At 39.9% G+C, this 15,610-nt stretch overlaps 1 protein-coding gene across 1 annotated transcript in view; it reads left to right on the top strand.

Moving 5' to 3' along the window:
* Positions 1–15,610, top strand: part of TRPM3 (transient receptor potential cation channel subfamily M member 3) — a 286,642-nt gene that overhangs the window by 215,009 nt on the left and 56,023 nt on the right. The window contains exons 9-11 of the mRNA XM_066181327.1: positions 3,393–3,465; positions 11,485–11,585; positions 13,480–13,614. Coding sequence (XP_066037424.1) covers positions 3,393–3,465; positions 11,485–11,585; positions 13,480–13,614 — 309 coding nt within the window. The remainder of the gene's footprint in view (positions 1–3,392; positions 3,466–11,484; positions 11,586–13,479; positions 13,615–15,610) is intronic.

Below are 15,610 nucleotides of genomic sequence, written 5' to 3' on the forward strand. Positions count from 1 at the left end.
GACCCAGCAGTTTGGCCAGGTGGCCAGTTAGGCCAGTGGCATCCTGGCTTGTATCAGCAATAGTGTGGCCGCAGGACCAGGGCAGTGACCATCCCCCTGTGCTCAGCCTGAGGTGAGGGTCACTCCCTGAGGCCTTACCTTGAGTCCTGTGTTCTGTTTTGGGCCAGAAGTTGTGTCAGGGGAGGTTCAGGTTGGATGTTAGAAGAAGGTTCTTCACTGGGAGGGTTTTAGGGGACTGGAACAGGGTCCCCAGGGAAGTGGTCACAGCACCAAGCCTGACGGAGCTCAAGGAGCATTTGGACAATACATTCAAGCACATGGTGTGATTCTTGGGGTGTCCTGTGCAAGGCCAGAAGTTGGACTGGATGACCCTTGTGGGTCCCTTCCATCCCAGGATATTCTGTGATTTTGTGATACTGTAATGTGCTTAGACGTGTCCAGACAAGGGCAGCAGAACTAGGGAAAGGTCTGGAACACAGACCTGATGAGGATCAGCTGGGGAACCTGAAGGTGTTTAGCCTGGAGCAAAGGAGCCTCAGGGGAGACCTTATCACTCTCTAGAACTACCTGAAAGGAGGTTGGGGTGAGGCAGGGATCAGTTTTTTCTTCCAGGTAAGAGGTGACAAGACAGAAGGGAAACAGCCTGAGGTTGTACCAGATGCAGGGTTGGACTGGATATTAGGAAACAAATCTACACTGAAAGGCTTGTCAAGCACTGGGCCAAGCTGTCCAGGGAGGTGGTTGAGTCACCTTTACTAGAGGTATTTAAAAGATGAGTTGATGTAACGCATCGTTTAGTGGTGGACTTTGCAGTGCTGCATTAATAGTTGCACTGAATGATCTTAGAGGTCTTTTCCAAACTAAAAAATCCTATTATTATAAGATTGTATGAGGTATTGTATTTTTCCTTGGTTCTGTCTGAAATTATATTACATATCAGACATGACCCCAAAATTATAATTCTAGTGTGAGTCTGAGCAGTCTTTCAATTTCCATCTTTTTTCCCCACTTATTTGTCTTCTTTATTTTACTACTTGAATTATGCTAGGCCTCTTAAAAATAAAAATAAAGCAGTAGTTGATGTGAAAGGACAGCCTTTTGTTCTAATGTCACTAATTTACATAATTCCATTTTATTTTTAATACAGCAACACTTCATTCTTCTGATGGGTTCATTTTTCTGATGCATGCAGAGAAGAGGGCTGGAAAAGCAATTGGAAGTTTAATGTTATATGTGGTCCAATGTCTGAAAAGTACTTTGTTTATTTTCCTGTGGTGATAAGCTGTTCAGTGCTTGCAATTTATATGATTACTTTTTATTAAACTGGGAGTTCACAGATCATGGGTTTAGTTTGAGATGTTGTTTGTTTCTCCTCCAAACTCCATTGTTCGGTATGTTCAGTCCCCAGTGTGCAGACTGACTCTTCTGAGGCCTTAAAGACACGGAAGGACATTTTGCTATTATGTGCAACTCCAGGTTTGTCATCTGTGGCATGGGAAACACATCATGACCATGTACAGCAGAGGATTTGATCTCATCCTGTCACATACTGACTGTATTTTGAGATGAGACATACATAGCAAGGTGTATTTCTAATCACATTACCTGTGGACAGACTGCCTGCATTGCAGGGAAAGCTTCATTACCAGTCATCAAGGAAATAGAAAAAAAATTGGAAAATTATCATGAAACATTTATTTACGAGAAAGTGATCAAACCCTGGAACAAGCTCCTAGAGAGGTGGTTGATGCTCCATGCTTGTCATTTGGACAATGCCCTTCATACTGTGCTTTAACTTTTGGCCAGCCCTAGTCAGGCAGCTGGATTAGATGATTGTTGAGGGTCTCTTCCAACTGAAATAATCTATTCTATTCCTATTTTAATTGTATCCTATTCTATTCCATTCTGAAGTTGTGGTATGGGGATAGACATCAAGTGGTTTGCCAGAGACATTTGTATTTTCCAGAGAGAGAGAGAAAACATGCCATTAAAGTATCATTTATGCTTTGTATCGAGAACACTTTGAAGGATCAAATTAAATCTAGCTTGGAAATAGTGTACATTAGTTGAGGTAGTTGCCTAACATAAGTAATGTCTTACATTAGTTGTTTTAGACATCACCTAACTCAATTGACTAAATGAGCTAAGCCAGTTTCCTATTACTTTATCCGGTTTGCTTTTTAGCCTCTAAAAGATGCTGTACTACTGTCACTGGTGCCAAAGCCTCTGAAACTCCTGTAGCTCTAGAATGAAATGAAGGTAGAATAGGTGCTAAAGGAGGGGTGCTCTGGATTTCCTGGGATATGCTCTGCAGCACTTTTCTGCTGTCAGACTGAAGCTTATCACTGAAGTTCTGCCTTGTCCTTCTGACTCTGTAGGTCTCCTTCTTCTGTGATGGTAGACAACTCTTGGTGCCCTGATGTTTGCTGAATATCAGATACTGCTGCAGTTCAGTACAATATGAGCAGGAGACTAGGAACATTAAAACAGATGTTGGTCAATACGAATATAAAAAAATGCCTATGTAATTCCTAATAAAAGGTGTCACTTATTTTAGAAAAAAAGGAATTGAGGCAGTCCATACTGACAAAAGAAAATATGGGTAACAATGTTTAGATCAAAATGATGATGTAGTTTTCATGAGTAAATGAAAGGCAGAAGTAAAAAGCTGCAATCTCTGTTGCTTTATAAGAAGCAGAGGTTCAAAAAAAGATATTGCTATGTAACGAAAGGAGCAAGGGGATTTACACTTCGGTATGTCTCAATGCAGTCTTAACCAAGAGTGAATCCAGCTAGAAAGAGCAGCTGCAAACATATTCATTCTTACTATTTATGAGTTGTGTATCTCCCCTCTCTGCCTCAGAGCCTCTAACTTAGAGCAATAGGTCATTGACCATACATGGCTGAAGACATTCCTGGACCTATTAGAAGCACAATTCTTAGTTTATTTATCAAACTCTCTCCTATATAGAATCACGAGGTTGAATATGTTTCTAACACCACTTGAAAATATTTAATCTGTGCCATTTGCCATCAATTAGGTCCACACTCATAATACACCTAAATCTTCCTCATAATCTGTTGGGAACACTAGGTATGACATCACTCTAATACAGCAACATTCCTTCATCTCTGATTTCACTCTGCGAGTGTCACTGAACACCTTTCTTCCATATGAAGATTTATACAATTTCTATCTTAGCAAATTATATGTCACAAAACATATTATATGTTTCTCCTATTTAATAAACTTCTCATAAAGCAAATAAAGTAAGATTATCTCATAGACATCATGACATTTTAAGATACAAGTCACGGTGCCCTGGTTTAAGTTGTTGTGGTTTTCTTAATTACCCTGGTTTCAATAATGGTATTGTCTATTAACATTGCAGATCACAGTTTTTCGAATGGGATCAGAAGGACACCAGGATATTGATTTAGCTATCCTGACAGCACTACTAAAAGGTAACAGAGTTAAAGTCCACAGTGAGTCTATATCAATCCAGTTTGTGTCTCTAAAGGGCTGAAACCTGCGTTTATTGACATATCTATCAAGATGATAAATCTGTATCGTGAAACTGAAGTATGCTTCTTGCTCTGCTTTAATCTAATCCAGCTCTTTCTTTAAACAGTTATAATGTTTAATCAACTACTGTTTTTCCTTTCTGAATTTTTGTTCTACATAATCACCGATATGTCACAAGAAATATCAGTGGTGGCCCCCACACTGGTTATGAGAAGTTTAGTATTCACAAGAAGACAGCCAAAGAACTCAGATTACCTTAGTAGTTAGAACATCCATTTAGGTATAGCTGACTCTATTGTCAAAGTAAGATGTTATCTCTAGTGGTTCCTGAGAAATTCTGGAAGTAGTGTGAGGTTCCTTTCAGACTCCACTTTTGGAGTTGAGAATATAGCTATTGGGATGGTTGGGTTTTTAATCTTAAACTTGGCTGATTGTTACGTCTTCCTAAGCCATTACATGTTACAGTTCTGCTCCTAAAAGGTTGGCTTGAAATAAATTTGCTTTTGCAACAGTTCATTATAGACCCTGGTCTATATTAATTAATATATTAATTCAAAATAAGGATCAAGAATTTCATCCATCACCAAATTTCTCCTTTTTGTCCCTTGGAAATAATATAATTACAGGTTTCATTTTTATATTAAATGTAACTGAATCCTTCATTTACCTCAGTGTGAAGGTATTCTCTTCACATTTGTTCTTAAGACAATGCCTGAAAGTACTGCTCTTATTTTCTATTAATAAGGCAAAGAATGTCTTTGAGTTGTGACTCTACTTTTTCTAGATGTGTTTTCAAGGTCTGTACCCCAACATAGATCCCTGGAGTCTTCTGAAAACCGACTCTTGGAAGCTGAAGAAGAATAATCACAGGCTTGTGAGGGATTGTTTTCTGTTTGAAATGTTCTTTTGTAGTATTTCCATAAGCAACTGTTTTAGTGGTTGCAGTCTCTGTATATGAGCATTCCTCCCTGATCTGGAATATCCATTTTGCAAGTACCTAATTGGTGCTGTTGACCTCTTAGTAAAATAAAATTTCCTTTCCTCTTCATGTTAAGGGTGCAAGTCATCATAAGAAACTTTTGTTAGCTCAGGAAGTGCCTGGATCTGTGTAAGTACTTTTGACATCTCCTTTCATACTTGTCTGAGAATCTTGATTTGAAAATCTGCTGGTGGCAACAACACTTGTTTCTTGCTCAAAAGAAGAGACAGAGGAACTAAGACTTACACCTCATCTTCCCTGTTCCTCAGGACTTTCTGATTATGGAGGTATTCAATGAAGATCAGATTTATCAGGTGTCTCTGGTTGATATAAGCCTCCTGATCATAAGGTGCTTAATTAATATGTGCAAAGATGAGATCTGTTGTCTCAGCCAAGTCAGTTGTCCTTATTCACACCATGTCTTTGTACAAGTATTCTGGCCCACCTAGAAAGAAATACTGACTTTCTGTAAATATGCCTCATTAGCCTGATAGATACTTAGATTTTTCATCAAAGTCTGAGGTAACAATGCTGAACCACTTGTCTATTGATTTTTAATGAGTAATTTATTTGTAATAGGTAAAATAAATCAATTTTTTTTTCATGGCATTGGAATGTTCATGGCATTGGAAACTTACTTCCCACACCTGCTTGTCTCTTAAATTAAAGAAAAATAGCAATTGTAATAAGTAAAATAAGTAAGGAGACTTGAAGACTGGGTCTGAGTTATCTTGAAATTCATAAATTTAATTTTAAGAATTCATCTTTTCCTACTCTCCAGTACTGTGTTGAAAAAGGGGCAGAGCAATGTATGAAACTGGTGAGTGATTAGCAGTAACTTTTTCTCTGTCTTCCTGATGAGGACTTTGCAGCTTTTGATAGTGCAAGAGGAGCATATGATGACCCATCCCACCCTTGTGTGGATGATTTGGTCAGTGAGAAGGGGGACATGGGTTTGGAAACACAAAGTATCACTCCTTATTTGCTGTGTAAAATTAGTGATTAACTAATTTCTTTTTAAACTCACTTTAAACCAGACTGAAGAACTTGGGTTAGGAACTGGATGGATGGCCAAGGCCAGAGAATGGTGGTGAGTGGTGCTGCATCCAGCTGGCAGCCAGTCACTAGTGGTGTCCCTCAGGGGTCTGTGCTGGGGCCAGTTCGATTCAGTATCTTTATCGATGACGTGGATAAGGGAATTGAGTCTTTCATTAGTAAATTTGCAGACGACACTAAACTGGGAGTGTGTGTCAATCTGTCAGAAGGTAGGAGGGCTCCGCAAAGAGACTTGGAATGGTTGGATGGAAGGGCAGAGTCTTAACAAGGTGCAGTTTAATAAGTCCAAGTGCCAAGTCCTGCATTTGGCCACAGTAACTCCCTGCAGCGTTATAGGCTGGAGACAGTGTGGCTGGACAGTGTCCAGGCAGAAAGGAACCTGGGGGTTCTGGTGACAGCAGCTGAACATGAGCCAGCAGTGTGCCCTGATGGCCAAGAAGGCCAAAGGCATCCTGGTCTGGATCAGGAATAGTGTGGCCAGCAGGAGCAGGGAGGCCATTCTTCCCCTGTACTGGGCACTGGTGAGGCCACACCTTGAGTGCTGTGTCCAGTTCTGGCCCCTCAGTTTAGGAAGGATGTTGAGACACTTGAGCGTGTCCAGAGGAGGAAACGAGGCTGGTGAGGGGCTTGGAACACAAACCCTGTGAGGAACGGCTGAGGGAGTTGGAGTTGTTTAGCCTGGAGAAAATGAGACTCAGAGGTGACCTTATCACTCTCTACAACTGCCTGAAAGGTGGCTGTAGTCACATGGGGGTTAGTCTCTTTCTCCAGGCAGCAACTGAGAGAACAAGAGGACACAGTCTTAAGCTGCACAAAGGGAAATATTGGCTGGATATGAGGAAAAAGTTTTGTACAGAATAGGTGATATAGTATTGGAATGATCTGCCGCGGGAGGTGGTGGAGTCACCATCCCTGGATGTATTTAAAGAAAGAGTGGATGTGGCACTCATTGCCATGGTTTAGTTGAGGTTAGGGCTGTGTTGGACTCAATGATCTTGGAGGTCTCTTCCAACCTTGTGATTCTGTGATTCAGACACACTGCCAGTTTAGGAGCTCTTCTGGACAGGATATTCCACAAGCCCCAAACCCAGCACGACATACTATTTCTTTGTTTGTTTTCACAAGTCACTTGTTTAATCTTGTCAGCAAGATCTATCTTTCTTGGAAATGATCTTCAATAAACTACAGAATGGCCTCCAAACTGGTTATCAATTTACATTGCATGGATGTCACAACAGCATATGGTTTGAAATTTCTTTTTTTTTTTTTTAATGTTGCACGATACAAATGTGGGAAGTAAGTTTCCAAATGCATGAGTTTAAGCAGGCAAGTTTTTCAATACAGTTAACTGTTTGTGCTCTCTTAACTTGAACAGTTGGAACTCACACCATAATGGATTTTGTCCTTTTGCAGCTGCTAGCAAAGCAGAAGGCATATGACAGGGAATTTAAAGACAGCATATGGAGATGTTCTGAAAAATTCTTGCTTTGATGTGGCTTCAAAGATCCTAGTTCACGAAGCTGTTACAATGTCTGGAGCAGACTAGCACCAGCCATGTTTCAGATGGTGCTCCAAAAGCCTCCCCAGTGCAATTGTCAGCATTGGGAAAGAGGTGCTGTGTGGTATGTGCACATAGTCATATTACTGCCATGTACCCTCTGAGAAAAACCATGCTAGCCTAAAGCAGAGCTGAAGTCTCTGCATACTTTCCAGCCTGTGAGGAAGTCATGATTCATGCTCACTGAATAACCATCACATAGTATCAGATGCTCAAGGATAGTCTGCCAACCATGACATCACAGATATAAAAAGGTTTCCAAGTTAGGTCAGCTATCTGGTTACTGCACTTGTAGCTGTTTTTGCTATCTGCTTTTGTATTGTCAGTTGGTTTCCTAATTGTCAGGATGATTCTGTAGCAAATGCTGTGGAAACACAGCCTTTGCACCAAAGAGCTGCTGAAACAGGAGACAGCATCATACCTGCAGAGCCACAAAGGAAAAAGTTAATTTGGTTTGCTATTTTCACTAGTCTAGTTGTTTTCTTTAGATGTGGATTCAAAGGTGACACTGGCATGCTTAGGTGCAGTGTGGAAATGGGTATCCCACAACCATTTCTGTCTAGGTGGATGTTTCATGTCATTTCATCTTTCCAGATATCTGACCACCAAGATCATAGGCTATTCCAGGAGAATCCTTTAGGGGTTTGCGTTGGTTACGTTAGCCAGTATGTAAAAGCCTGTAGTAATAAGTATATAAAAGCTCTTCAGTAATCCTGCAAGTGCACAACACTCATTGTCTGATGTGTATCCTGGCTCACCAAGGAGACAGCGTTGAGTTTATAGTCCCAGGCTTTATCGTTTAGGAGTATTACATTTTTGGTCCAAAATATTGAGTAGATAATGTCACTTTTTAGGAGAAGAGTCCGTGCAAGATATGTGAGAGCCTATGCAAGCACTCCTGGATGGCAGCCTAAGAATATGAAATGAACATCTGCAGGAACTAACAGCTGTCCCAGCAGTCTATATCCAGTGGTATAAAACTGAAGATAAAATGCTGCCAAAATAATGTATTGCATCCCAACTGCATCATTTCCTCTAGCAGCAGGTGAAAGGAAGGGTCACACTGCAGATGCTGTCATAGTCTCAAAACATTCTTTTGAGGAATATATTTTAAAACCAACCAGACACCAGAATACTGAGTGAATATTACAGAGACATTAGTCATATTGCCTAAAACGTTATTTAATGCAATTAGCATGATATGGTAATTAAAATAATACAATGCAGTAGGTTATTAACTCTACCTTATTTATTTCCCAAATATCCTTTGGCTTTGATTTGGGCAAGTTACAGTGACACTCACGAGTAACAGGCATCCCCAGAAAGATCGCTTTTTGATTTCTTCCTACTGACTCAAGTCCATGCTCTATGGTACTGAATGCAGTCAAGGAAATGATTGAAAGGAGACAGTATTTTAGAAGGCCATCTCATTTTTTTTTCTGGGGAGTTTTTCTTATATGAGCGGACTCATTCATACACCTTAATAGTGGGTAGAATTCCACCTAAAATAGCTGAATATTTCCTTTTTCATGTGAGGCACAGGCCATCACTTCTATCGTAGAATAAAATAATTAAAAGGCATCCACAGCCCATATGATGCTCTGTGTAAACATTTATAGGTTTGATTTTCTTTCTCCTCTTAAGTAAGTTCAGTGATACACACATTCATCTGAAAATCCCTCAGGGAAGATGGGAAGGAGGAGGAGGAAGCAAGGGCTTTCCAGCAAGAAACTGTACTGTGGATGCACCCATCCAACCAAACGCACCAGAGCACTAGCATGCACACCCTTTCTACCTAGTCTCCATCCTAGCTGATAGACAGCTTCAGACCTGGAGTACAACATCCCCTTGAGAAACCACACATTTCCTTCAGCTGCCTGATATCTGCAGTGTTCTGTGAGACAATGAAATCAAAAATCATGGCAACAAGCACTGAGAAGAGGATCAACTGTGGGATTGCGCATGTACCAACAGGAAAACTTGGCCACTGCTGGCAGCCTTAAGTACAGTGAAGGGAGATGGGAAAGACACAGGCTGGACCATGGCTTGTTTTCCCCTCTGCTCAGTATTTGGAGCAATGAGCATGCTCAAAGAAAACAATTTTGGTGAATGAATGAGCAAGCACCACCTCATGCCCCCTGCCAGCTGTTCTTCCCTGTGACCAAATGGACCAGACGACCCTCTATTCATCTGCCCAGCTGAATCTTTTCTAAAGCATGAAAAGGCCCAGGACTGCTAGGGTCAGTTGACACAAAGTAGAGAACACTCCATGCTAGGGCTCAGAAGTTATTCAACTGAGCCTTGGTGATTTAGCTTGACTTCTGCCTGAAGTGAGGGCAGTGTAAATAGCCCACTTCCCTTCTCAAGTTCATCTGATTCGCTATTGATCCAAAATGATTTCTAACTAGATGGCATCCCTCACTTCCCATACTGTAGGCTGCAGTAGGAAAATCAGGATTTAGAGCTCACTCATCACGCATGCAAAATGTTGTCAGGCTGTGGGATCACCATCACTGCCTCCAGGTTTTAGAGTTCACCCAAAACCTTGGCTGAACCCTAAAGCTCTCACTTCTCCTACAGGCATATAATTGGGAAGGAGAAGATTTGATGAGAGCGTCTCTTGTTTGCTGCAGGAGGGGGGGAGCATTATTTGCTCACTGTGTTTAACTTACACTATCATTCACACTGCAGGGTTTTTTTTTTTCTGTTTTTATAAATAAATCTTGGGGTGTTGAAATGTAGAGATATTTTTTGCCTTTCCCAAAGGTAAATATTTTCTGTTCTTGAGTGCTGTTTGTTGCTTGTGTAAGAAACTCCAAAGTTTCAGATGTTGTTGGCATCCCCCCTGAGGTCTCTTGTGAGAGTTTTTTTCTGTGTTGTAGTACATAGCAATGAGAAGTTGTGTCTCATGCAAAGGGGAATTCCTGATACTTCTTAGCCACAGAAAGCGCGGGAGTATTTTCACTTTTTTTCCTTCTTCATTTGTTCCAATTTCTGTTCCTGCATTGTCCACCTTTTTATCAGAGCTCACTTCTGTATGAATGTGATTTGGAAGATTCACAATCCACCATTTCCCAAAAAATTACTGTAGGTAGTTTCAAGTATTTGGCAACGGCAGCTGTAAGCTAACTTCAAAGTTGAGCGTTATGAAATTAAACTTTAGGCTAACCTCCACAAAGATTTCTGTTAAGGTCTTCACAGAGAATTTCAGAAGCCAGCTTTATGTTTTCCTTGCCTCTAATTTCAGAGTCCACTTTCAGCTGGAACAGAGTGTGGGTTTGAATAGTATTGAAATGGGGAGAGAAATGCTTTGAAGTAATGAAAAGCTATTATTTGTCATCACTCCATGATATCAGTATAAGAATTAATAAAGACAAAATAACTGTCGAGGTATGAGGTCTTTCAAAAATAAGCGTTTATATAATCACCTAATCACTGCAAGCAGATATGTAGTTAAAAGTCAAAAGGGCCCTTTATTTATTTGGTTGATCAGTCCATTCAGGCCAGTTCTCCCTTTGACATTGAAACACAAATGTTGTTTTATCATTACAAGTCAGCTGAGAACCGTGAGATATTAAAAAAGGACAGCAGGACAGGAATGTCCCACAGTGTCCATTAAAACTGCGGGGAAAAACATACCCTCCCTTCCAAAAACAAACAGCTCCAAATCCATATTATTATCTGCATAGCTTCTCATTTAATTTGGATATATTATACCTTGGCACAAGCTTTATAGAATGCTTTCTTACATGGGTATTTCATACATGAAGAGAAATTTGTCCCACCGAGACACCTCAGTACAAACAGGGGAGAAATTCCTATGCTTCTTATGAAGCTGGAAGGGATAAGATGCCAAAAAATTCACAGCTACTGTAATCAGTGGTGTCCATATGAGTTGAATCTACTTGCAATTGCTAGAGGAACATGTGTGTGTGTGTGTCTCGTGATACATGTGGGCGTGTGTGTATTCCTCTAGCTCCGTCTGTATCCTGATTTGTTCTCTTGCATCCCATCCGATAGGAGGGAAACCAGTTTAGTCCACCACAAATTTCCTCTTCTGATATCACCTGTATCTGCTGTATTTTGAAGGGAATATGAGGAAATATTTAATGTTTATAAGACAATCTGAGAACTGCAGATCCAGATTTGAGATTTTGTTGTTGTTGTTGTTGTTTGTTTGTTTGTTTGTTTGTTTGTTTTAACAGGTGCAGTGGAAGGTTTGGTTTGGTTATGAGATCAGTTGCAGAAATTACATGGACATCTGTGAGACTTCTCACAAAGAGGAGTTATCAGGGCATAATGAGCCTAATGTCTTGTTTCTTTTTTCCCCTGCTCTCCTCCCTGCACCCCTGTCTGTATACACAGGAGCTAACGCATCTGCTCCCGACCAGCTGAGCCTGGCACTAGCCTGGAACAGAGTAGACATCGCCCGCAGTCAGATCTTTATTTATGGGCAACAGTGGCCGGTACAGTATATATATGTATATATATCTATGTGTGTGTGTATATATGTATACACAACGTATTCTATTAGAAACACTTTGAATTCTACAGGGTATTAAATCCATTCTGTTTGGGATGGTGGTTTTGGTTTGGTTTTTAATACCCTGGGTCCTGCCAAACACACGGTTCCCAATCAGAGTTGCTGCACAGTTGCAGAGGTTAACGTGTTCCATTGTCCAAGGAAATGGTGACATCTAGCGATGTCTTAAGGGTAGGAAACCATGCCTCTGAAAAAATGGGAAGTACCAGATTTACACTATCAAGAATGATTCTGCAAGCCGAGGAAAACAAGTGTACAGCCCTGTCTTTGTACTAGGCTATAAATTCAAGCAAAGTCAAAACTTCTTTTTTCTCTTCAAGCATCATGCTTTTATATGCAAAAACTGATTTTAAAGTGATGATTTGACATAAAAAAATATGCCATACAAATGTTGGAGGTCAGGTAGACTGCAGGAGCTGATCAGCAGTGTCACCAGGAATGGGTTGTGGCTCCACACCTCAGATGGTGTTAATTCTCTGCCCACTGCTGCTCTGCATTGATTTGCCTGCTCTACATCTGCACCGTCCTGTGCTCCAGTTGCTGCTCCCTGGCTGATACTATTCCCAGGGCGCACCAGGGGCTTGGATTGTATTCAGGAGTGGTATGGATGTAAATGGAGGGGTTATTGAACACTGTCTCAGGCAGAGGAGGAAGAGTCAACCCCCAGATTTTGCTGCAGCTTTAACAGGGGCAGAAGTCACCGGGGCGGGGGGGGAAGAAAAAAAAAAAAAATTAAAAAAAAAAAAAAAAAAAAAAAAAAAAAAAAAAAAACCAAAAAAAACACCAAAACAAACCACAACCACCACACCACAACCCAGAAGGTCTCAATCTTTATGTGTAGCTCCTTAAAGTCGAACTTATTCACTCAGAAGTTTCAATTGGACCACAGTAGTCAGTACTGTGACACTTTTTTCATCACTGTCATTAAAATTTTACATGCTGTCATTACATGACCATTTACAATTCCCCATGGAAAAATGATAATAATGGGGAAAGCTTCTGGTTAAGTATCCTTGCTTTAAATGTAGTTTTCTGCATCTTGCTACCCCTAAAAGCTAGTACAAAAACCCTTGCCTTTTCTGTCATGGAGTTACCAGGACTATTTATTTTGTCTTTGATACTGGGCATAAGCACTTGTCAAAACATAGTAGGGATTTTAATGGCAGGGAACTGTCCTCTTTGTTATCTCTTCATCACCACATCATTGCAAAAAATTTGCATTAATTCTGCAAACTGCAATCATTTTGGAAGCTAAAAACTGTGCAAAATTACCTCATGCTAACTCTGCCTGACCTACAAGAGATAAGAAGGAGAGGTTTTGTGTAAGAAGACCTCTTCAATTTGGGCCTTCAAAGAAATGCAAATTTTGAAGCTATTTCTGTTTCCTGGGTGTTCGAATTTCCCTGAGGCTCCACACCACAAACAGAAGGAAACTATAGGAAAGAGAGAATTAAAGTGATTTTGTGTGGACATAACAAATATATCCAATACAAATAAGATGTTTGACAGGAAAAGAAATAATGATAATAATGACATGGTGAATAGAGATGTGATCATGAGTTTATGGGGTTCCAGTTCCTTTGTCCAAATCTGTTTTTCCCAGAGTATTTTAGCTAGCACTCCAATATTCATTTTTTAAATGTAGCCCTGAATCAGAAAAAGTGTTACAGATTAAAACTGTGACTATCCCATTTCAAGCATAGAAGAGCAACCCTCAGAATTTTGTGAGTGTTCCCTGCTTGTGATAGAGTGACTGAACCAGCTGAATGTAGCCTGCCATGCTTGGGAATAGCTTCAACTAATCACTTGCTTTGCAGGTGGGCTCCCTTGAGCAAGCAATGCTGGATGCACTGGTGTTGGACAGAGTGGATTTTGTGAAATTACTCATAGAAAATGGAGTAAGCATGCATCGTTTTCTCACCATCTCCCGGCTAGAGGAATTGTACAACACGGTAGGGCCAGCCTAAGGCAAATTTTCTGTCTTTTTGTTCACTGTTCTAGCTCCCACTTTTATTGCAATGACATGATGATGATGCACCAGGCAGTCAACACCTGCTGCAGAACGTTTTTGTTAGTCCATATTGTCTCTCTTGTTTGTCTCTCATATAACGTAACATGCTGTGCCTTGCCCACCTAATCTGCAGTATGGATTTTGTAAAACGTGAAATAGGCCTCACACAGTGCCAGCTAATTTCTTGCCATTGCAATTCCAATATGACAAACCTTAGATTTAGGCAGGTGGCACTGGCTGGAAGGCAGTAACTTGCTAGTTAGGACCCATACAGTGGTGTTATATGACTCCTGACAATATGGTTTCAGAAAAAACTTCCAACTCTTAAATCAGTCTCTGTTGCAATGAAGGACTTCTCCATGCCCCCACTGAGTTCCAAAAGTTAGACCTTTGACTTCTAAAAACCTGTTTGCAAGTTTTTAATCCTTGCCATTAAAATCAACATAAAACTGCACAAGTTAAATCTGCTTCTGAATTCTCAAATGCAAAACACATTCCAACATTCACAGTATTATTACCTACTTAGGTAGTACTTCAGAAAGTTCAGACTTCTTATGTGTTATGGAAAACAATCTTAAAGCGCCGTCGGTTTCTTAGAATTCCCACTTTTGTGCATTGTCGAAGGGCTGTGATAGGGCTTTTCTTTTCAAAAAGTTCTTTTTCTGCCAGTTCTTTTCAAAGCCTTTGTTGTCATAAGCTGCCTCACTGGGCTGTTATCTAGAGGTGCTTCACACTGATGGTGACCAGAAGTCAGTCTTGCAAAATATCAAATATGAAAAGGATTTTTTAAATTTGGGCAAAATATAGAGAAACAGGTATGTGTGTGTGTGTGTGTGTGTGTATGGTATATATATATATATATATATGGTGTATATATATATATATATATATGGTGTATATATATATATATATATGGTGTGTATATATATATATATATATATATATATATGGTATATACATATGCCACTGTAGAGACAAACTCCCGTCTGATCTTTGGTCAGCTTACACTTTGCCTATTGATGAGCATCTGTGTATTAAGAACAGAATGCTTATGAGCTTTCTTGTAACAGGGATAAGCATTGTAATTCTTGTACCAAGGCCAGTTTTTACAGGGAATAAGTTTGACAGAAGTCTTCAGTTTTACAGCTAAAAGAAGGGCTTTTTGAACAAATTTATTGCTATAGAAATCAGTATGCATTTTTTCATGCACAAATTCCAAAAGACCCAGCCTCTGAAATGCCTAAACTACCAATTATACTATATGACCAAATGTATCCATTGTAGCCTTAGCACCAAAATAAAATCACCAGGCCAGTTAAAAAATACCATATTTCAGCATGAGACCTAGGAGTGACCTGTGAAGCTACAGACCAGTGAACCTTACATCTGACGTGGCAAATTTGTAAGAATAGAACTAAGTACATAAATATAGACAAGAAAATCAATTTTTTGTCAACAAAGAGTTTATCCAGCTTCTGTAGGAAAATGCTAAGCCTTAGAAATTTATTACTATTTCTGCAATCACCATGTGGGAGAATAAGAATGTTACATTTGGTCCCCTTTTTCTTTTTTTTTTTTTTCAAAACTGTTTGACAGTGTTTTAGAATTTCAAAGGTTATTAAAGAAATGTAGCTGCCATGGCTTAGAAGTTCAGGGATGCTTTTGGTTTAAAAACTACTTGAATGTCAGAAAACAGGGAGAAGAAATACATGATCCATTTTTACCACAAAAGGACATGGAAAGGTCATGGAAGACCCTGTCCTGGGACCACAGCTGTTCAGCTTGCTAACGTAATATCTGAAAAATGGTACCTGCAGAAGAGACAATAATATTTGCAGGTAATTTAGAAAATCTGAATCAGCCCATAAAGAATCACAGGTAAGTCTCATCATGCTCAGAGATGGGGTTATGTAAAATGAAACATTGGGAAATGCAGA

This window comes from Chamaea fasciata, unplaced genomic scaffold (assembly GCF_029207755.1).
Source record: "Chamaea fasciata isolate MVZ Bird 193981 ecotype frontalis unplaced genomic scaffold, bChaFas1.0.hap1 SCAF_4, whole genome shotgun sequence".
NCBI lineage: Eukaryota > Metazoa > Chordata > Aves > Passeriformes > Sylviidae > Chamaea > Chamaea fasciata.